The 22,915-nt window shown below is 41.5% G+C and overlaps 1 protein-coding gene and 1 pseudogene across 1 annotated transcript; one reads left to right on the forward strand and one right to left on the reverse strand.

The window, feature by feature from the left end:
• Positions 1–9,423: 9,423 nt before the first annotated feature.
• GUCA2B (guanylate cyclase activator 2B) lies at positions 9,424–12,639 on the reverse strand. The gene is made up of 3 exons (XM_072609750.1): positions 12,463–12,639; positions 10,899–11,082; positions 9,424–10,063 (listed from the first exon to the last, which is right to left on the reverse strand). The coding sequence occupies exons 1-3, from the start codon at positions 12,541–12,543 to the stop codon at positions 10,002–10,004; spliced, it is 327 nt and encodes a 108-aa protein (XP_072465851.1). The 5' UTR covers positions 12,544–12,639; the 3' UTR covers positions 9,424–10,001.
• A 6,000-nt stretch (positions 12,640–18,639) lies between these two features.
• On the forward strand, positions 18,640–22,125 carry LOC140508610 (F-actin-capping protein subunit alpha-1-like; annotated as a pseudogene).
• Positions 22,126–22,915: the final 790 nt, after the last annotated feature.

The raw sequence follows: 22,915 nt of genomic DNA on the forward strand, positions 1-22,915 counted from the left end.
TTCACTGCATTATAGAATTCCCCGTAGCCATCCAGTCCAACACATATTGAAGAGAATGACCCTTTCTGGGAATGCTAGCTCATTTGTATAGAATGTGTCATGCTTCTGAGAAAAGCAGTTACTGATTTAAGCCTGCCCTAAAGCTAAAAAGTGATCAAATCCAGTTCCTTCATTTTCCTATCAGGAAACTGAGGCCGAGAGATATTAAGTGGCTTATGTCACTCAGGTAGTGTCAAAGGCAGGATCTGAACCCATGTCTTCTGACTCCAAAGTCCATATTCTTTTTGCTGTGTCACATGCTGTTTCCTCTATCTGTTGCTCCTTGTTCTGACCTCGGGGGCCAAACAGAACAAGTCTAATTCCCTCCCCTACTTATAGCCCTTCAAGTATTTGAAGACGGTCACCATGCTTCCTCCCACTCCGGGTCTTTACTGTTATAGATTAAACATTCAACCAGTCCTCTGATGACATGGGTTCTTGGCACTGCACTATCTTGGTTCCCTCCCTTGGACCAGTCTCCAGTTTATCAATATCCTTCTTAAATTTCCTAGGTTGGATTTCAGGATGCCTTGGGATCCTCATCTCCTCATTCCTGGAAGCTGAGCCTCTCCTAACCAAGGCCAAGATTCCAGTAACTCACTTTGTCTAGCACATTTGTTGCTGCCTCACACAGGATTGTTGCTGTGGTTCAGTCATTTTGTTCCTGACCTGCATGACCCTATTTGGGGTTTTCTTGGCGAAAACACTGCAGTGGTTTGCCATTTCCTTCTCCAGCACATTTTACAGATGAGGAAACTGAGGCAAACAGTTAAGTGATTTGCCCAAGGTCACATAGCTAGTAAGAGATTTCAGTCCACTTAAAACCCAGAAGTCTCTCAAAGAACAAAGAGCTGTCTTACCAGGTCTCCTATATCTTGTATTTCCAATGCTGATTTTTTTTTATACTCAAGTGTAGAACTTTGCATTTTTCCCTATAGAAGTGAATTTAATTAGATTCAAACCAAATGCACCAACCTGTCAAGATCCTTTTGGATCCTGACTTTGTTATCCAGAGTTCTAGTTATCCTTCCTTGCCTTGGGTCAATTGCAAATTTGATGAAGTTGCTATTTGTGTCTTTACCTAAGTCAGGGTCTAGGTCCTCCAGTGTGACCCTTTGACTGAATCCAGATGTCACCTTCAGTCAAAAGGCTGCACTTGAGGACCTAGAGGGCCACATGTGGCTTGAGGCTGAAGGTTCCCCATCCCTGATAAGTCATTGATAAAAAAATTAAGGAGGACAGGACCAAGTGTAGATCTCTGTAGTACTCCACTGAAAGCTTCCCTCCATATTGTCATTGAACCAGGAAGAAATCCTTAAATATCTAAACATTTAACCAATTCTGAGCGCATCATATTGTATTCACATCTAATACATTTATCTATGTGTGTATATATATCCATGTTTACATATTATATGTATCTATAATGCATATGTTTATATATGCATATGTGTATATATACACACATGTATATATACATACATATATATATATCTCCAGCTTCTCCAAAAGAATAGTATGATGATAGCTAGCATTCACAAAGCACCTTAAGATTTACAAAGTACTTTCCAAATACGACCCCATTTAATCTTCATAATGACCCCGAGAGGGAGATACTACTCTTATTGACATTTTATAAGTGAGGAACTGAGGCACAGGTTATGTGACTTGCCTCGGTCACACAGCTATAAGCATTAAAAGCTGGATTTGAGCTTAGATCTTTCCTATTCCAGGTCCAGTGCTCTGTCCACTGCACCACCTAGGTGCCTCAAGTATGAGACACTTTACCAATAGCTTTGCTAGAATGTAAGCAGACTTTATCCACAGGATTTCCTTTATCTGCTAGTTTAGTGATCCTGTCAGAAAAAGGAATGTGGTCATTCTGGTATGACCTGTTCTTGATGAAGTGATACTGCCTCTTTGTAATCATTGCTTCCCTTTTAAGATGTTCATCAGCTGTCTCTTTAACTGTCCATTCTAGATTTTTCTCAGGAATCAATGTGAAGTTCACTGACTTGTAGACTATGCACTCTGGTCTTTTCCCTTCTTTGAAAACAGTGACACCACTTGCCCTTCCTTGATCTTGTGCTCTACTTCCCCATGTTCTTTCAAAGATCACTGACAGTAGTTTAGTAAACACATCTGCAGGTTTATTCAGCTCATCTGGGTCTAGTGATTTGAAACTTCTGAGACAAGCTTGGTACTCTCTTACTGACTCATTACTTATCTTGGATATCAACTCCCTATTAGTCATTTTCCATTTTTAAAAATTTAAAAATCTGAACATGTCCAAATACAAAGAAAAGTAGGAAAAAGAGGACTGTGCGTATAACCATGAGTCTTTATCATGTACTACTTGACTTTTTAAAAAGCAAACATCAAATTTAACATAGTGGTACACACACTGTTCTGCTTATCTATGTTTTCTTATTGAAGTATTATCTGTTTTCTTCTGTGTATTTTAAAATAATTCATTAATATTTTCTTCTTTTTTGAAGAAGGGAGGGGAGAGGAAGGAAGCACTATCATTAGATACCTACTTTCTCCAATCTCACCCCACAAAATCATAGAATATGAGAATATGCTACTTGGTGTGTGGCTAAATTTAGGACTTATGTGCCTAAGCAACAATGAACGTGAAGAACAAAGAAAAACATAGGAAGACTTGTATGAATGGATACAGCCTAACACACGTAGAACCAGAAACACATGTGCAATGACAAAAACAAAGTACAAACAACACCGAATTACCTAAAATGGCCAGACTTCATCCAAGTGAAGAGTTGAGATAATGTACCCCCCTCACTTCATTGCAGAAGAGATAAGAAAATACACATCTTTTCAGAGGTGGTAGGCTATGGGTGTGGAATACTATATATATACTGTCAGACTTGGTTGGTGTATTGGCTAGTTTTTCTGAACTACTTTTCTCCCCTTCTTTTAAAAAATCGCAAGTCTGAAAATAGGGTTAAACACCCAACCTCGCTTAGTCCTGATATATTTGTCAGTCAAGAACATATCTTGGTTGTTCACTATGTGTGAACAAGGTAGGTCTTTCAGGAAGTCTGTTTGGATTGATTGAAGTTCTTGGACATATCCTCTTAGGACTGGGTAAACTAGTTGGAATGAGTGGTGATCCAGGGGGAGAATATTCCAGCCAAATCCCTGAGAAGGAACTACTTTAGGGGAAGGGAGGGAGAGGAGAATACCTCAGCCTTGGCTTTCCTACAAGGTCAGAGGAGGACCTTGTGAGCTTTAATGATTCTAGAGAATGTGGAGCTTTCCATCTTCCTTTAGGCATTCTAACAGCAATCACATCTGCCAAATCAAGAGGTAGGGCAGATTCTTGGAATAGCTGATGGCAATATCCTCATTGGGAGCCAAGGAGAGATAGCCTGAACACAGATTCAAATCTCTGTAAAGAACCAAGCAGAAGAAAGGGCACTATACCTAAGTGGACAATGTTGAGGTGTCTCACAAAAAATGTTAAGATCTCTGAGTGACTCTTTATCATATTAAACTCACTTTCCTTGGACTCTGTGGGTATGTATGGAAAAGTGTATCACAGACTTTGGAGGAATGTTTTATACCATGTTTTCTTACAATGCCATCTTAGTAAATGCTTCTTTCTTTTTTTTAATTTTAATTTTTCATTTTTAACACAGTTGATGACAGATAAAACAATTCAAACTTTTGGTCAGGTGATACTTCTTTTTAAAGCATTTACAATATGGACCACAAAAGAATTTTTTTTTTTAAACATTAACCAACTGAGACACAAATAATATTAATGTTGCTAATTTCATAAGCTCTTGACCTAATTGTCTCCACAGTGTTACTAAGAATTAAAGGACCCTAAGTTATTGTTGTTGGTCTAAAGTCCTATGCCTGATAGCTTAATTTTAGACTTAACCTCAGATGTTCCCCTACCAATAATCTATACTTGAATAGATCTGGTATTAAACTTACAAACCATTTGACTATAGGAAATTGCCACCAAGAGCAGGGACATTGCAGGGATACAGTATCTCCCCAACTTCATGTCAGTTCCAGGCAGGAGTAGATTATCCACTTGTATTCAGTCAGGCTTAAGGTCTGCCAGGTGTCAGTGGAGAAATTGAGTCAGGAGAATCCTACCTCAGCCCAGGCTGAACAGCTGCTCTCCCACCCTTCCCATGAGATCACCTTTTGCAGTTCATACCAGCATCTCACCAGCTTTCTAGCATCATGGATTGGAGGCTCAGATCTCCTTTCTTGCTACCCATACCTGGAGTTAGACTCAGAAGAACAGTCACTTAATAGTCCTATAACATCTAAAAATGGCAAGTTCTAATAACCAAGTTTCAAATTTGATTATGATTTCATTTTAGCTAAGGAACATCTTTTGAGGCAAGTCTTAAATGGCTTACGTGCCTTTCTATACATGTTCTAGTCCCTGATTAAATAGCAATCTTAAAATCAAATTTGCCATTAAAACCTTAACTTTTCCATCAGTGCCAAATTTTACCCAAGGTTACCTGCCTCTAGGAGACTTAGTCTAAAATTCATTTTCCCAAACTAAAAATGTCTCTGATTTAGTCTCAGTAATTAATTCAGTCAATTGTTTTAATACTAATTGCTTTTACCGCACTTTGTAACATATCCAATTTTTCTCCCCATCACTCCCCCCGCCCCCGCTACTTCCTAATACCTTGCCTTCTGATTATTCCTTCCCTCAATGTACCCTCCCTTCTATCACACCCCACCCTTCCCTTATCCCCACCTTCCCTCTTTTCTTGTAGGGTAAGATAAATTTCTATACCCCATTCCCTATACTTCTTATTTCCCGATTATATGCAATAAAAATTCTCAACATTTGTTTCTAATACTTTGAATTCCAACTTCTCTCCCTCCCCCCCTTCCCCAGCCCCACTGAGAAGGGAAGCAATTCAATACAGACTAAATATGTGTTGTTTTGCAAAAGACTTCCATAATAATCATGTTGTATAATGCTAATTATATTGTCCTCTGCTCTACTCTATCCCCCCTTATTTTTTTTCCCTGGAATTCACCTTGTCCCTTCTCGAAAGTGTTTATTTCTAGTGACTCCTTTCCTCCATTTGCCCTCCCTTCTAACATTCCCCTCACCCCACTTGTCACCTCCTTTCCTACTTTCCTATGGTGTTTTCATATCAAATTTAGTGAGCATGTTATTCCCTCCTTCAGCCACATGTGGAGAAAGTAGCTTCATTTTTCCCCTCTCCTCTTCTCTCTTTTCTCCTCCATTGAATAAGATTTTTCTTATCTCTTTTATGAGTTATGGCCTGCCCCATTCCATTTCTCCCTTTCTCTTCCTAGAATTTTCCTCCTTCACCACTTAGTTTTTATTTTATTTTTTTTTGTGTGGATATCATCTCTTCTGATATAATACACCCTGTACTCTCTATCCATCTGTGTGTGTGTGTGTATGTGTGTGTGTTTGTATGTATGTACAATCTCTCTATCTACTCAAATACTGAGAAAAGATTCAGGAGTTAAAAATATTTTCTTTCCATGTAGTAATGCGAACAGTTCAGCTTTAGAGAGTCTCTTATGATTTTTCTTTCCTATTTACCTTTTCATGCTTCTCTTGATTCTTGTTTTGGGAAGTCAAATTTTTCTATACAGATCTGGTCTTTTCCTCAACATGAATGATTGAAAGTCATCTACATCACTGAATGACCATTTATTCCCTTGAAATATTATACTCAGATTTGCTGGGTAGGTGATTCTTGGCTTCAATCCCAGTTCCTTTGACCTCTGAAACATTCCATTCCAAGTCCTTCAATCCCTTAATGTTGAAGCTGCCAGATCCTGTGTTATCCTGATTGCATTTCCACAGTACTCAAATTGTTTCTTTCTAGCTGCTTGCAGTATTTTCTCCTTGATCTGGGAACTCTGAAATTTGGCCACAATATTCCTAGGAGTTTCTCTGTTTGGGTCTCTTTCAGGAAGTGATTGATGAATTCTTTCAATATTTATTTTGCCCTCTGATTCTAGAACATCAGGGCAGTTTTCCTTGATAATTTCATGGAAGATAATGTCTAGGCTCTTTTTTTGATCATGGCTTTCAGGTAGTCCTATAATTTTTAAATTATTTCTCCTGGATCTATTTTCCAGGTCAGTTGTTTTTCCAATGAGATGTTTCACATGATCTTCTATTTTTTCAAACTTTTGGTTTTGTTTTTTAACTGCTTGGTTTGTCTCATAGTGATTGATTTCCCTGAACTCAATTCTTTCTTTCAACAAATTATTTTGTCCAGTGAGCTTTTGAACCTTCTCCTCCATTTGACTAATTCTGGTTTTTAAAACCTCCTTCTCCTCATTGGCTTTTTGGACCTCTTTTTCCAATTGAGTTAGCTTCTTTCTAAAGCTGTTATTTTCCTCAGCATTTTTTTGGCTCTCCTTTAGTAAGCTGCTAACTTGTTTTTTAAGGTCTTCTATTGCCTGAGCTCAATTTAAGTTCCCTTTGGAGGCCCTGGAGGCAGAGGCCTTGACTTCTTCTGACAGTATGCCTTGTTCTTCCACTTCTGAAAGGATGGGAGGAGATACTTGTTCCCCAAGAAAGTAACCTTCTATGGTCTTATTTTTTCCCCCTTTTTTGGGCATTTTCCCAGCCAGTTACTTGACTTCTGAGTTTCCTCTCCACAGCCATCTGGCCTCCAGTTCTGCCAAGACAGCACTGGGGGCTGAGATTCAGATGAGCTGCTCCCAAGCCTCAGGGGCTTTCAGTGGGGGCAGGGCTGCTATTTAGTGTGAGATTAAGATCAGCTGCTCAGGTAGGTGTAGGGCCACCAGACAGGGTTCAGTTCCCTCAGGGGGTTTACAATGAGACCTTCAACAATGGATGTGGGCTACTGCCTGCTTTGGGAGGCCTGTCCACTGCTGCCTCTACTGCTGCCTCCTTAGGGGGCCTGAGTTATGGGGACACCTTGCTCCCCTCTTGGCCAGCTGAAAAGACCCTCTCACTGAGTTTTGGCGCCTGTGGGTGGAGGGACCTGCACTGCTGCTGGAGATTCTGTCCCTGAAGCCTGCTTGGATCTGCTCCTCTTGGTGCCATGTGGCCAAGGCAGGGCTGGGCTCTGCTCCGTGTCCAGTGCGTGACAGACCTTTCCTGTCATTCTTTCAGGTCTCTCTGGGATAGAAATTTCCTCCACTCCATTGTTCTGTGGCTTGTTGTTTTAGAATTTGTTGAGAGTTCTTCTTTCCAGGTATTTTATGGGCTGTGGGGTAAGAGCTATCATATGTGCATCTTTCTGCTCCACCATCTTGGCTCCTCCCCCCTAAATGCTTCTTTCTAAAACTAATTAAATCTGGCTGACTAATTGATATTAACTGGTAATCATGAGGGCAAGTACATTGGTGATGGCTTATGAGTTATACAATGAGACAAGCCCTTAACACTTCAGTGCTAACCCATGATCCCTGAGGAGATGTAATAGCCACACTCTTAGCACCCAATTTGTCAGTGCAAGTGATAGTTAGGATATTTGCCCCAGCTTGGAGAAGAATGAGTTGCTGGGTAGGGGAGGGGGAGGGATATTTTTAGAAACTAAGGTGACATAAGAAAGATACACAAAAATATTTAGGAGGGAGAGAAAAGAAATCTTAGAGGATAAGACAGCAACTGTTTTTAAGTATTTGGAGCTGTCTTATGGAAGGGGGATTAGGTGCTCTATTTCAGCAGACATTTCAAAGGAGTAGATTTAGACTTTGTGTTATGATAACTATCTCAAAATGAAATTGATTGTCCTAGAAGGTAGTGAAGCAATCATCACTAGAGGTATTTAAGAGAAGACTGATTGACCACTTGTTGGGAATGTTGCCCAGGTACAGGTTGGGTTAGATGCCTTATGAAAACCCTTCTGGCTCTAAGATTCTATAGTGAGTATGAGAAGGGCAGTGGTGTTGTTAGTAGAAATTAGGAAGAGGGGCCAGTTTTAGAAGAAAGGTCAGTTGGAGCTGAGAAACATTGAGTCCAATAGGGATAATTACAACACTCACCTGACTGGGTTGTTGTGAGGATCAAATGAGAAAACACATGGAAAGTGCTTTACCAACCTTTAAGTGTCATGTAAATGCTACCTATTATTATTATGGGCAGCTAGGTGGAACAGTGGCTAGAGCCTGGAGTCAGGAGGACCAATCAAATCTGACTCTTACTGTGTGACCTTAGGCAAGTCACTTACCCCTGCTTGCCTCAGTTTCCTCATCTGTAAAATGAGGTGGAGTAGGAAATGGCAAACCTCTCCAGTATCTTTACCAAGAAAACCCCATGGACAAAATCATGTAGAGCTGGACACAACTGAACAACAATTATTCTTATATGCAGTCTCCTTTTCCAATGATCCATTTCCCCCTAATCTTGTCCCAACCTTTACTAGGGAGCCTATGCCTAGGGAAGGGCAGCCTTTATACAGGTGCACAATTGACAGCCACCCAGGTGGTATGATATGAAGGTCCCCCTCCCCAAGGAAATTTTGAACAAAGACATTGAAGGCCAATGTTAAAATGAAGGGCGTGGGAGAAGGTGAACTTTGGAAGATGAGATGCTGGGAGAATGGAAGGAGAAGCTTGGCACTCAGGACTAGCCACCCAAATTGGAGTTAGGGGAGAGCACAAAGGTACAGTAGGGGTGAGGGGATCCAGGCTGTTAGGGATAAGGGTGAGGAATGAAAGTAAGATGGGGGGGATGTTGAAGACCACCTTCACTTATTCTACAAACTTGTCTACCATATACAGGGTTAGGTGAAAATTACACAGCTTCCTGGGTTGGTAGTTACTAGATACTTGTTGAGTAAATGAAAGAAGAAATGATTTTATATATATGTATATATGTATATATACATATATGTATGAGTATAAAAACACATATATACATGTGAATGAATAAAAGCATCCTCTCCTCCAGCCCACAAATTACTCCTCCCATCGTCAGCTGGTTCCTCCAATCCGCTTGGGTGCCATGCTTAGGAGTTTCAGAAAGGCAGATTTTGGCTTACTATAAAGGGAAAACTACTTAGCCATTAGCAAAGTCCCCAAGTGCAATGGGCAGCCTATTAAGACTTCTTGGACTAATTGGAAGAGAAGAGGAAATGCTCCCTCTGTTCTAATCTCTCTAATCCTAATTGACTAGTGAGGGTTTAGTGCTTTCTCCATCAAACCAAGAGATGCTCTTAGGCCATCAGCTTACACAGGCTCCAGGCTCTCCCTGCTCCCTTAGCCCCCAGCAATGGAAAAGGCTTCCTTTTTTCTCAGTATATTTATAAATTCTTTATTCATTGGCTAATATGGCCCCAGAAGGTTGGTGCATGACAGGAAGCCTGTCTCAGATTGGACAGATTGATGAGTTTTTCATCAAGCACAGGAGTTGTAATTGCTTAAATTTATTTGTTCAAGGTCCAGCCCCAAATGACATAAGGCTGATGCTGGCCGTGATGATGATGGTGGTGATGGAGAAGAAGGTCTTTTTATCGCCATAAGGATATTTCTTACTCTGGAGTATGGTATGAAGTGAATATGGAGAGAAGGGGACTGGGCTGGCCCACATGGAACTGGGGCTTAGACCTCCCCAACTATGCCTTTCTCCAGGCATTGCCTCCAGAGTGGAATGAGGGCTCCTGGTAGTTGTTGGAGGTTAGATGGCAGTTTGGTGCCCCAGAAAACTTGGCTCAGCTTTCACTACTCCCTGACCAGAGAGCTATTTCAAGGGCCCTCAGGCATCACTTCTGGAGAAAGAAGGCATGACGGAGATGACAGGAATTCAGGGCTCTTTCCTTTCTCTTGAGAAGTGGGCCCTGAGGCTGTCTCCTAGGTGGAGATCTCCATCTCTAGACATTTGTATCTTTATGTGCAAGAGGTGGGAGGTAGGGAGGGAGATCAAGATGGGGATAAGGCAGAACCAGCATCAAATCCTTGGGGTGGCATGGGTCCTTGATGCTGTCTCAGTTGCAGCCTGTGCAGGCCACATTTACACATATTTCACAGTCATCATAGGCGATGGTTCCTGGAGAGGGAATACAAAATTGAAGGTCAAGGGGACTGAAGTCTGACTGGCAGGGAGAGCTGGCTGAGATAACCTTTTACAAAAGAGAGCAAAGAGATGGGATGAAATAAAGCCTCAAAGTAAGATGAGAAAGGATGAAATGAAGGTCAAAGTAAAAGACAAAAGGAGTCTGGAAAGCTATTGTTTTCTAGATGATAGCTAAGATGGTATAAGTTCAGTAACTTGCTTAAGGTCACATTGTTAGTAAGTTTGCAGCCGTGAGTTTTGAACTCAGACATTCCTCAATTCCACGTCGAACATTCTATCCACCATATGATGCTCCCTCTAGGCAGGAGTAGGAGAAAGCTGAAGATCATGAGGAACTCTGAATTGGGGGTGAGGGTGGAGGGAGGAGATAAAGGTATGGAGGCATGAGCTATGGAGAGTTGAGAAGAGGACCTGGAAGATAAGGAAAGATGGAGACAAGTGAGGGAGAATGAAAAGGTGAGAGGATGGGGGGGATAATAGTAAGTCTGGGGGAGGAAGAGGAGGTGATTAAAAAGGAGATGTGGAGAGCTAAGCAGTGAGCTGAAGACAACAGAAGAGCAGGGTAAGGAGAGGCACATTAGGGTTAGGAGATCATACAGATGGAGAAACTAAGGCAAAAGAGGTGCTGTGACTTGCTCAAGTCCACACAAGTGGAAGAGACAATATTTGAATACTCCTTGATCATTATGCAGACGGGTAAATGATGAGATGAGGAGAAATAAAGGGGGTGAAAGAGGGGCTTATCTGCCAGGTTCAGCCACCCCAGGGGAAGCATCTTTGGTGTATGTGGGGTGGGGAAGGCACATACTCAGGGCTTTGAAGGTGTCAGCAGCATCGGGCCTCTCACAGACAGGACCGAGCTCCCTGGGCAGTAGGTGTACATTGCTGCATAGGAGGAGGTGGTCATTGTTTTCGGAACTTGAATCTCCAGACTGCTCCAAGAGCTCATCCAGCTTCTTCACAGACTCCAGCTTCACCTGGAGGCCATCATACTGCAGGCAGAGAAGGGAAGGGTCAGACCCTCTCTAGGTTTCAGCCCTCTGCCCAATAGGGGTGCTCCGGGGACAGGACTGGGGAGCAGGGAATGGGTGAGCTGGGAAGCCTGGGCACTGTAGATGTTCCTAGCCAAGTGACACATTCTCGGTATGCTCTTAGAAGGAAGAACCCAGGACACCTAGAACCCTGGGCCACCTCAGGGCCACCTCAGCAGATTTAAGGATGGGGAGAAGCTGTCTTCTTTCCCCAGGAAGGATGAGGTGGTGCACTGGTTAGGGCCCTGAGTTTGGATTTCAGGAAGATCTGGGTTTAAACCCCACATACTAGCCATGTAACCCTGGGAAAGTCATGCAACATCTCTTGGCATCAGCTTCCTCTGCGAGGGATTAAACTCAGCCTCTTAGGTCCCTTCCGACCCTAAATCTAAGATCCTATGGCTCATGCCCTCTCCCTCCTCCAGGTCTTTCCCTTTAGGGGGGTAGAGGATTCCTACGCTTGAATAAGGGATCTAGCCCCCCACACTCAGGATCTAGGGAAGGAAGGATGTTCCTGGGAACCACTCCCCTTCCTTCCACTATCACTGCCTCCAAACCTATCCCTGCCCTTCCCCCCAGAGGCCAGCCCCTGACCTGCAAAGAGTAAAGGCGTCAAAGTTTGCCAAACACTTTAAATATACTATCTCTCAGCAAACCAGGGAGATAGGTGTGGTTATCCCTCCCACTTTACAGATGAGGAAACAGAGACTTAGAGTGAATCTCAGAGTCACAGAGTCTGAGGCTGGATTTGAACTCAGGACCTTCTGACTCCAAGTCATTCACCACTATGCCACCTAACTGCCTCTGAGAAGAATCAGGGAGGAGGCTGAAGATGAATGTGTGAGAACATGGGGTGGGGCAGTCTATTGGCATGAGTCTCCTAAGCAGCAAAGCCTCAGTGTCACTGGACCTTGGTAGAAGGACATTTATTTAGTATGGCCAGATCCAGGCTGTACTGGCCCCTCCCCTCCTTGTTTATCAGAGAAGGAAAAAGGAGAGCAGAGCCCAGACCTGTCCTAGGAATGGGTATATGGCAGAAGACCAAGGGTGCTGACACTGCCCACACTGCCAGGTGGCTCAGCTCAGACCAGCAGCACAGGTGGCTCTGGCCTCCCCCAGGGCATAGGTGCAAGGGGTATCTGACTTCACTCTTGTGTCCCTGTGGTTCTCTTCTTACCCCTTCCCATCCCTATGCTAACGTCCAGGATCCTGTCTTTCCACAGAAAACTCCCTTTCTCTCCTTGCTCCTCTCCTCCCAGTACGGATGGTACATAATGATTGTCTCTCCCTCCTCCCCCTGCAGAGCCTTATTATGGGGGCAGGGCTGGAGCCAGGTCTCACCTTGATGATGACTGACTGGGTGTTCTGTGCCAACATCAAAAGCATGGAAGCAACCACCACAGGGAGTGCTGGAACCTTCATGGTACCTTCCAGTCTGTTTCTGGTATTTCTCCTTCTCTTACCTACCCAGCTTCTACCCCGACCTCTCTCCAGTACCTTTTAAGCCTTGGTGATGACTTCTTGGTCACTTATTAATCCTTCTGTCAGAGACGGAAGGAAATGTCCTTCTGGGGGCGGTACCAGGGGATGGGAGGCAGGGTTCATCCACGTTGGCTCTGGGCCAAACAGACCTGGGTTCCCAAGGGGGAATGGAGTGGAGATAAGGGGTGGTGTCAGTGCCTTCACTTTCTGCCTTGCTTCCCGTAATACTGCCCCCCTCTCCATCCAGCCTTAATGTGCCTTGTCTTCACTGGATCTATAGATGCCTCGTCCTAGCATTTCTCACCTGAATGATTATAGTGATCATGTTTTATAAGCCAAAACTCAAGACACATAGTCATTTTCAGATTTCTCCCAAACTCGCTCTTTCTATATTAATCTCATTTTTAAAAATTTTAAATTAAAATTTATTATTTATTTTAACATTCTTTTCTTTTTAAATTTTAATTTCCAAATTCTCTCTCTCTCTTCTCCCTCTCCCATCCCTTCCCTGACCCACTGAGAAGGCACGCAATATAATATCAATTATACATGTGAAATCATACATAACATATTTCCATATTAGTCTTTTTGTAAAAAATAAGTTAGAAAATTATACTTCACTTTGCACTCAGAATTCATCAATTCTCTTTCTGGAAGTGGATAGCCCAAACTTGTTCTTTTCAATTTCAGATTGATTTCTAGTATTCAGTCTAGTATCCAATTCTACCCAACCTTGATTCTACAGTTAGTCATTTTTGATGATTTAATGACCCCTATGCTTGCTCCTTTGACCTTCTGCAATGATCACCATCCTAATACTACTCTAGCTTGAGTTAACCCCATCACCTACCTTGTCTGTTCCTATTCCTAGATGGTCAAATATTGCCAGAGGGAATAACAAAACCTTGTTGATTATGGTAGTTGACTTTAACTAGACCCTTTTTATTATACAGTTAGCCTTTTATTCATTTCTTTTTGACCCACATTCCCATAAGGTATATTTTAAAACTTCTCTTTTGTCTTGACTCCAGACCCATGTATCCATCTTACTTTGGGCAAATTATTTCAAGATTGAGGCCATCTATCTTGAGCTCTTTAAAATCTGTTCCCTCACTCCCATAAATCTCTCAATGTCTTCAATCATTCTCTCTTTTTAGTGTCAAAGCAGCCCTTTTACTTACTGAGGCTAATCCCTCTAATTTGGTCCTTGATTCTATCCCTTTCTGTCTCTATTAGACCATGTTGCCTGAAAAGAAAATAAAGTTAATCTGTGATAACTTTTTCTTAATGAACCCATGCTGGTTTGTAGTGGTCACCTATCACTATCCTTTTAGTGATGCAGTCTAGAATTTGTTCTTAATTTTATGGAATTAAGCTGCTTCTCCTTTCTTGAAAATTGACACAAGATCTGTCCATTTCCAGAGCTGATGGGGAGATATGGGCTAGATGGCACAGTTAAGTGAATTTAGAACTGGACAAATGACCAGACCCAAAGAGTTAGTCACTTATGTCAACTGGGAGGAAGATCTTTGGTGGAGTGGATCCTTGATCGTAGTCGTGGTTCTGTGTTGGCTGTCTGGTATAGTAGGTGGACTGGGAATGGAACTGATGGCCTCTTAATTCTTATAAGTTGTGGTACAATGGGAAAGCAACTCCACTCCTCTAAACCTTGATTTTCTCATCCGTAAAATGGGGACAATACTATAGTACCTGACTTATAGGCTAACTGTGAAGATCAAAGGAGACAATCAGTGGAAAACACTTCACGACCTTGTAAATCCTTTATAAATATTGATTTAAAAAAAAATCAGTGACTAAGATAAAGACAAAGAAGGCACACTTATTAAATTTGTTGATGACTCACATATTTACATGGATCTGTGATCCATGTAATCACTATGGATATTCCTGCCATTGATAAGACTGGCTACACAGGCATGGCCACCCACCTTGTGGGATATCAGTACACCAGATGTGTTGCCCACCGGTAATCCCTTGCTCTCCTCATGGAAGTAGCCTGTCTTCTTGTTAACCTTGGCTACTTCTCTGATGATATCCTTTCCTCCAATTTTTCCTTATAGTTCCTCATTTGTTATAAGCTTCAGCCTGTTCCCACCCACTGTGTACCTTCCCATGTTCCATGACTCATAGTCATACCATAACACTGGGAGTTGTTTATTGTTCAGTCAATTCAGTTGTGTTCGACTCTGTATGGCTCTGTTTAGGTTTTCTTGGCAGAGATATCAAGGTGGTTTCCTTCTCCAGCTCATTTTATAGATGAGGAACTGAGGCAAACAGAGTTAAGTGACTTGCTCAGAGTTGCATAAGTTTTAACTCAGGAAGATGAGTCTTGCTGACACCAGACCTAGAACTCTATCCACTGTGCCACCCAACTGCCTGCTCCCTTCCCAGTTCAACTTGCTTGACTCTTAGACTTGGAAGTCAGGCCAAGAGGCCTGAGAAATTCTCCAGAATGGAATTCTGATATCACAAACCTTGATTATTCTGAGGGGAAAGACAAAGAGAGCTGTCAGAAAGGAATGATGTGGATGAAAATGGAATTTTGAGGCTGCCTGTAGGCAAGGAGAACCCATACCTCTGGGCTGATGTTCCTTACATAACTTCTTATGCTGTAGCTGTGGAGATGATTATATTGGAAGGAAGGATCATGGGATCATAGATTTAAAATTATCGGGTTCAGCCCTTTCATTACATAGATGGAGAAACCGAGACACAGAGAGATTCAGGGAATTGCCCAGGAGGAGGAGTCACATAGCTACTAGGCGTTGGAAGTAGGACTGGAATCTAGGTCTTCCTGACTCTCAATCCAGCACCCTATCCATTAAGTCATGCTTCTTCACCTACCAAAGCACCATGGCCAAGATCTTCCTAATATTCTAGGGTCATATGACATTCAATTGTGACCAGTACTCTCTATAGCCTCTATTAATAAATCCCCCTGTGCTTTCTATGAAAGGTTATTCCAACATTTCCATTTTCAGGGTTCATTCAAGTGGGATATACTTTACCTTATTTTCTCTTAGTCTTTTCCCCTGGTATGGTCCTCTCTCTCAAAAACTTCTTACTCTTACATTCAAGAACTTTCCATGAGACATGTTCATGTAAAGGGATGTTAGGCAACTCTCTATCCAGGACTTAAGTGGTATGATCTAGGGGATACAATTTGCCTTGATTTATAGTGGAGGTGACAATGGTATTGCCTGTACCACTGGGCCAGAACTTTGGCATCCAAACATGGCTCCAAGTGGGAACAGTATGGCCATACCTTAAAGGCATTGGGCTCTAGCGTGGTAACTTCTGGCATGGAGCCCATGGATCCGCAGCAGGACATTAAACCATAACTAGCTGAGGAGTGGTAATATACATAGCACTCCACCTTCTCCACAAAAGCCAACTGGGGGATCTTGTTTCCAGCATAACCACCCTCCCTTCATCCATTATTGTCCTCAAACTATTCCCCTAACCACAGCCATAGTCTCTTGTGGCTGTGTAAGCTTCCAGTCCCTCCCTTTTTTCCTTTGAACACAGAGACCTCACTAACTTAACTGCTAACCAGGCATTCTCACCAGCAGCTGCGCAGGCCATATTCTCCCCAACATCCAAAGTACCCAGATCTAGTCTTTCCCACGTTCCCTCTGGCAGTGGCACAAATCCCTTGTCAGGCTCCATATTCCTAGGCAATGGTTGGAGAATAAGAGTCCCCTCCCTTTTTTTGTTTTCAGTGGAGAGTGAGTCCAGCACAATGAGTAGCCATAGCTGTGTATCTATTTTCATTACACATCTCATTATGCTTCCTTTCCTGTCAAATCCTCCCCCGTCTTGACTTTCCATATTTTTTGCCAAGGCTGCCACTCTCTTTTGTTCCTCAGGTTCACAACCTCTGTGTCATTTCCCATTCCTTACTTCCCCTCACCCCACATATCTTCTCTCCAGTCACCAGCCATCACGGTTATTCAAATCTCCATCGCTCCTCACATGAACTATGGTAGCACGCTCCTAATGGGGCTCTCTGCCTCAAGTCTCTCCCTCTGACTCATCCTTCACTCAGCTGCCAAACTGACTCCTATCTTGTTTTGATGATATATTATTGGTCATTATGGTGTAAGGTTACTTACTTAACACTACTTCTCATAGCCTCAGTTACCTTATCTGTAAAATGGGAACAATAAGAGTACCTACCTTGCAAGTTATTGTGAAGGTCAAATGGTATTTCATCTCATGCTTTAAAATTTTTTCTTTTTGTCTATATACATTAAATAATTAATGAATATGTTAAAATATGTATATATGTACATTTAGGGGAGTACTCAAAAATTTAATGGGGGTCACAATCAGAAAAGTTTAGAGACCACTGCTCTTGGAGAGTGATTCTCCAGCCTACCTCTCTTGGTCTAGTTCTATCTTGCTCATCATTTCCGAAAGGTTACCTTTTTCCATTGACTCAGAGACTATAAACCCTGCCTGGTCAGATGACCAAAGAAACCCTACCTGAAATGTAGGCCACAGCTTACCTGGTATGCCTCACTAATGTCCTAATATGCTATTCATGTGCTAATACACTTTCTTTCAAAGGACTGGATGTTTAAATCATCACAGAAGGTAAGCTGTATTTTTACTATAGAATCTGCCATTGAACATTGGCCTCCAACTGAATGAACTCTATGCACTACCAACAGATTGTGTGGTTCCCAGTTGTGTAGTCCTTGACCCTGCTACACACCTAGAGAGCTTATCTATTGTGAAGCAAAATAAACCTTCAGAGTCCCTTGCTTGATCTTAGAAGGAAATCCTCTGTTGAATAGTTCCTCTCCTGTTAGCTGAGAGAAATTATCCTCTCCAAAGGGATTTCAGCTTGACACACCAGCCCTTTGCCTCTTTCTTTCGTCCAACACAGCCATCTTTTTTAGCTGTAGCCTGAGGAATATTTTTTAGGAACACTCTCTTTTAGAGTGACAGAGAGGCTGATACTTTCCTTAGGACCCTTAGTGGCAGTGAGTTCTTTCCTGTTTTCACAGTTCAGCTCCCCTGCCTCCTAGACTGCTAACACTTTTCCCTACAGAATTTGAGACAGAGAGATCCTATGTAACTTTTCTCTAAACTCTTTGAAATTCAGTTTCCCAAAATCTGGGGCTCCTGTTAAACAAATTAGATAGATAGATATAGATAATATGCACAATGTATACATGCATGTATATATACATTATATACATATACATACAAGTAAACATACACATGCACATATATGTCATAAGATCTCAGGTTGCAGAATCATCAACCTAAAGCTGGAAGGGACTCAGAAATCATCTAGTCCAATTTCCCCTTTCTCCCCCCACCCTATAGTTGAGGAAACTGAGGCCTCAGAACATTAAGTGACTTGTGCCCAAGGTCAGACAGATAGTGTAAGAGATGAGCTTTGAACAACAGGTCTTTTGACCCCAGACCCAGAGAGCCTGCTCACCTGAAATATGAGTTGACTTTCTCATTCAGCCTTTTGAAGAATGAAATTAGTATCAAAGGTAAATCAAGACTTTACCAGCTGCTATGCTTCTGGCAGAGAGAGAGAGTAAGAGCTCTAACATATGTCTGGATTGCTACGATCACAGAATCTCTGAGTTAATTGGTAGGTAATTCAGAGATTATTTCAACTAATACAGAAGAAAAAAAATTTTGCCTCAAAATCCTTGGAATTGAGCATCCAACCTCTGTAGAAGTATTGGGGGGACAGGCTCCTGAGGAAGGCTATTTCTTTTTTTGATGGCTCTGATTATTATAGAGAGCATTTCCTTATATTGAACCTAAATTTGCTTCTCCACAGATTTTCATCTTTTGCTCATAGTTTTAACTTTTTTTCCCCCTGAAATATTACTCCCCCAACTCTCCTCTGGACTGACAGCTCCCTTTTGGAAACTGAATATATACTTGAGCTAAAGACCCCTTCATAGAATTTCAGACCTGAAAGACACCATAAGGATCATTGAATCCAAACCCTTCATTTTTTTCATGAAAAGAAACAAGATGGCGGACCTCAAGAATTGGGTGTTGGAGGAGGACAAGATGCAGAGAGCTGCCAAGTTTATCACTCATGCTTCCCCAGGAGAATTTAATGAAGTGTTTAATGACACCCAGGGAAGGGGCAGCTCACGCATTTGCCCAGTATAATATGGATCAGTTCACTCCAGTGAAGACAGAAGGATGTGACGATCAGGTCTTAATTACAGAACATGATGATCTGGGTAGTGGCAGGTTTTTAAAGCCAAGAAATAAAGTTTCCTATAAGTTTGGTCATTTTTTTAAAAACTTATTTATTTAATTTTCATTTTCAGCATTCATTTCCACAAGATTTTGAGTTTCAAATTTTCTCCCCATATCTCCCCTCCAACCCCACCTCCAATTTGCCCTCCTTTCACAATTCTCCCTTCCCTTATCCTCATCTCCTCTATTTTCTTGTAGGGCAAGATAGATTTCTATATCCCTGTATATTACATATATATATATATATATATATATATATATATACATATATATATCTGTATATTACCTGTATATCTTATTTCCCAATTGCATGTAAAAACAATTTTTAACATTTGTTTTTAAAACTTTGAGTTCCAACTTATATCCCTTCCTCTCTCCCCACCCATCCCCACTGAGAAGGCTAGCAATTCAATATATATTATACATGTGTAGTTATGAAAAAGTCTTCCATAAAAGTCATGTTGTTAAAGACTACCTATATTTCCCTCCATCTTATCCTACTCCCCATTTATTCTATTCTCTCTTTTGACTCTGCCCCTCCTCAAAAGTGTTTACTTCTAATTACTCCCTCCTTTCATTTGCCCTCCCTTCTATCATCCTCCCATCCCATGTTTATCACTTTTCCCCCTACTGTCCTATAGTGTAAGCTAGACTTTCATAGCAAATTGAGTGTGTATGTTATTCCCTCCTTAAGCCAAATGTGATTGGAGTAAGGTTCAGTTTTCCCCTCACCTCCCCCCTCTTCCTCTCCTTTGAAAAAGCTTTTTCTTGCCTCTTTTATGTGAGAGATAATTTGCCCTATTCTATTTCTCCCTTTCTCCTCCCAATGTATTCCTCTCTCATCTCTTAATTTTATTTTTTTTAGAAATCATCCCTTCCTATTCAACTCACCCTGTGCCCTCTGTCTATATGTGTCTAATCCCTCTAACTATCCAAATACTGAGAAAAGTTTCAACAGTTACAAGTATGATCTTTTCATGTAGGAATGTAAACGGTTCAACTTTAGTATGTCTCTTATGATTTCTCTTTCCTGTTTGCCTTTTCATGCTTCTCTTGATTCTTGTGTTTAAAAGTCAGATTTTCTACTCAGCTCTGGTCTTTTCATCAAGAATGCTTGAAAGTCCTCTATTTCACTGAATGATCATTTTTCCCCCTGAAGTATTATACTCAGTTTTGCTGGATAGGTGAGTCTTGTTTTTAATCCTAACTCCTTTGACCTCTGGAATATCATATTCCAAGCCCTATGATCCCTTAATATAGAAGTTGATAGATCTTGTGTTATCCTGATTGTATTTCCACAATACTTGAATTATTTCTTTCTGGCTGCTTGCAGCATTTTCTTCTTAACCTGGGAGCTCTGGAATTTGGCTACAATATTCCTAGGAGTTTTTGTTTTGGAATCTCTTTCAGGAGGTGATTGGTGGATTCTTTCAATATTTATTTTACCCTCTGGTTCTAGGATATCAGGGCAGTTCTCCTTGATAATTTCTTGGAAGATGATGTCTAGGCTCTTTGTTTGATCATGACTTTCAGGTAGACCCATAATTTTTAAATTATCTCTCCTGGATCTATTTTCCAGATCAATTGTTTTTCCAATGAGATATTTCACATTGTCTGCTATTTTTTCATTCCTTTGTTTTTCTTTTATAATTTCTTGATTTTTCATAAAGCTTCTATTTGCTCCACTCTAATCTTTAAGGAATTATTTTCTTCAGTGAGCCTTTCGATTTCCTTTTCCATCTGGCCAATTTTGCTTTTAGGGCATTCTTCTCCTCATTGGCTTTTTGCATGTCTTTAGTCATTTGACAGTCTTTTTTAAAGTATTATTTTCTTCAGCATTTTTGGGGTCTCCTTTATCAAGTAGTTGACTTGTTTTTCACGATTTTCTTGCATCACTCTCATTTCTCTTCCAAATTTTTGCTCTACTTCTCTTACTTGATTCGCAAAATACTTTTTGAACTGTTCCATGGCCTGAGATCAATTCATATTTTTCTTGGAGACTTTCAGTGAAAGAACTTTGACTTTGTTGTCTTCTGTCTGCATGTTTTGGTCTTCCTTGTCACCAAAGTAAGATTCTATAGTCTGATTCTTTATTCCTGTTTTTGCTCATTTCCCCAGCCATTTTGTCAAGGTGGTTCTCTGCTTCCAATGGGGTTGGGGGTGGGGGATGTGTACTGTTAGCTGCTTGATCCCCCCACAATCTGTGGGCCTAGAGCCCACAGAAACTGTGGCTGCTACTACTCCTGCTGTTGTGGCTGCCACAAGTTCCTCTACTCCCTCCCCACTCTGCTGCCCTGGGGGTGGGGCCGGACCACTCTACTCTCTTACACAGGTTCCAAAGGTTTTTTCTATTGACCTTCCAACTTGTCCTCAAAATTTTGGGATAGTCAAGTCTGGAAACTGCCACAGGTACCAGAGGTTCAGTCCTCCCAAGGCCTGCTTAGGTCCCCTCTATGTTGGCGTGGTCCACACTGGACTGTGCTCTGCTCTCAGTGTGGCATGTTAGGCACTTCCTGGTGACCTTCCAGGCTGTCTTGGGCTGGAGATTTGCTTTACTTTGTCATTCTGTGGGTTCTGTGGCTCCAGAATTTGTTTAGAGTCATTTTTTACAGGTATTGGCTGGACTTGGGGAGAGCGCTCTAGAAATTCTGTGCTGTTACTTCACCATCTTGGCTCAGTCCTCTAAGTTAGATCACTTATAGGAACAAGCAAGTGACCCTCAACCTGAGGACACCGATGGAGCTCTGAAGTCATGGAAAAAATCCTGTGACAGTGCATTAAGGGCCTATGTGAAAGATCAATATTCCAGTGGCTTCTGTATTGTTTGTGCTAAAAGTGCAGGTGGGCAGAAGACTATTATTACCTACGTTGACAGCCACTAACTTCAGCCTAAAAACTTCTGGAATCATTGTTAGATATCAGAGTGAAAGTTTACCATAATACCACCTATGACTCAGATGGCTGAAATACTAAAGATTCAGGTCCATTACTGGCAATGATCAGTTGGTTATTCACAAAGATGTACAGGATTCAGTAAATGTTAATGATGATGTATAAACTGCCAAGGAATTTATTAAAATCATAGAACATGCCATAAATGAATATTAGACTTTGATTAGTAAGAACTATCAGACAATGTCAGACACCACATTCTAGACCTTGTGCCAGCAGTGTTCAGTTGTCCACACCAAAATTGACTGGAACAAGATACTTGGCTGTAAGATTGGCAAAGAAATGCAAAATGCTTAAAGATGGATGTGGAAATTCTCCAATTGTAACATGGAAGAAGGAAGAGGAGGATGAGGAGAAGGAGAAGAAGAAGAAGAAAAGGAAGAAGGAGAAGAAGAAGGAAGAGGAGGAGAAGAAGGAGAAGGATGAGAAGGAAAAGGAGAAGGAGAAAGAGAAGGAGGAAGAGAAGGAGGAGGGGGAGGAGAAAAGAAAGGAAAGAAAAAAAGGAAAAGAAAGGAAAGATTCAAAGTATGGTCTTAAAGGCAGGTAGTTCATAAACAAGTGTGGTATTTTTCTAGGCCTTTTAAGGTTAACAGGTTCTCCAGTCTTGTGTAACAAATTGAACAAATAGCATTGTCTTTATGGTATGTGTATGTGTCTGTGTGTGTCTGTGTGTGTTTGTGTGTGTGGTCCTTGCCATACAACTTTCTTTTGTGACTGTATCTACTTGTATGATTTTTTAAAAAAATTCAGTTATTTTTAATATTGAGAAAAGAGAAAGAGCTATGTCCTAGAATTTATGTACTGGTTAGGAAATTTCCTAGCCATGAAGCCTTCTCACAGACACGTGGGTAACGTCTGCATACTCTTCCACCCTTACCCTTAATAGTACGTCTGGTACACCAGTCGTTTTTCCTAGTCAACCAAAAGCTAAAGATGCTATGCTGAAAGATGTACCTATAGATATCCTCCCTCTTCTGACTGCTGATTGCCACTTACTGGCATCCTGGTAGCTGTGGACTTTTAAATATTTGGAATGGGGTTTTTAAAGTCCCTTTGATTGAAGAAGGATGTTTCCTGGATATTCCAT

Source organism: Notamacropus eugenii, chromosome 5 (genome assembly GCF_028372415.1).
Source record: "Notamacropus eugenii isolate mMacEug1 chromosome 5, mMacEug1.pri_v2, whole genome shotgun sequence".
Taxonomy (NCBI): Eukaryota; Metazoa; Chordata; class Mammalia; order Diprotodontia; family Macropodidae; genus Notamacropus; species Notamacropus eugenii.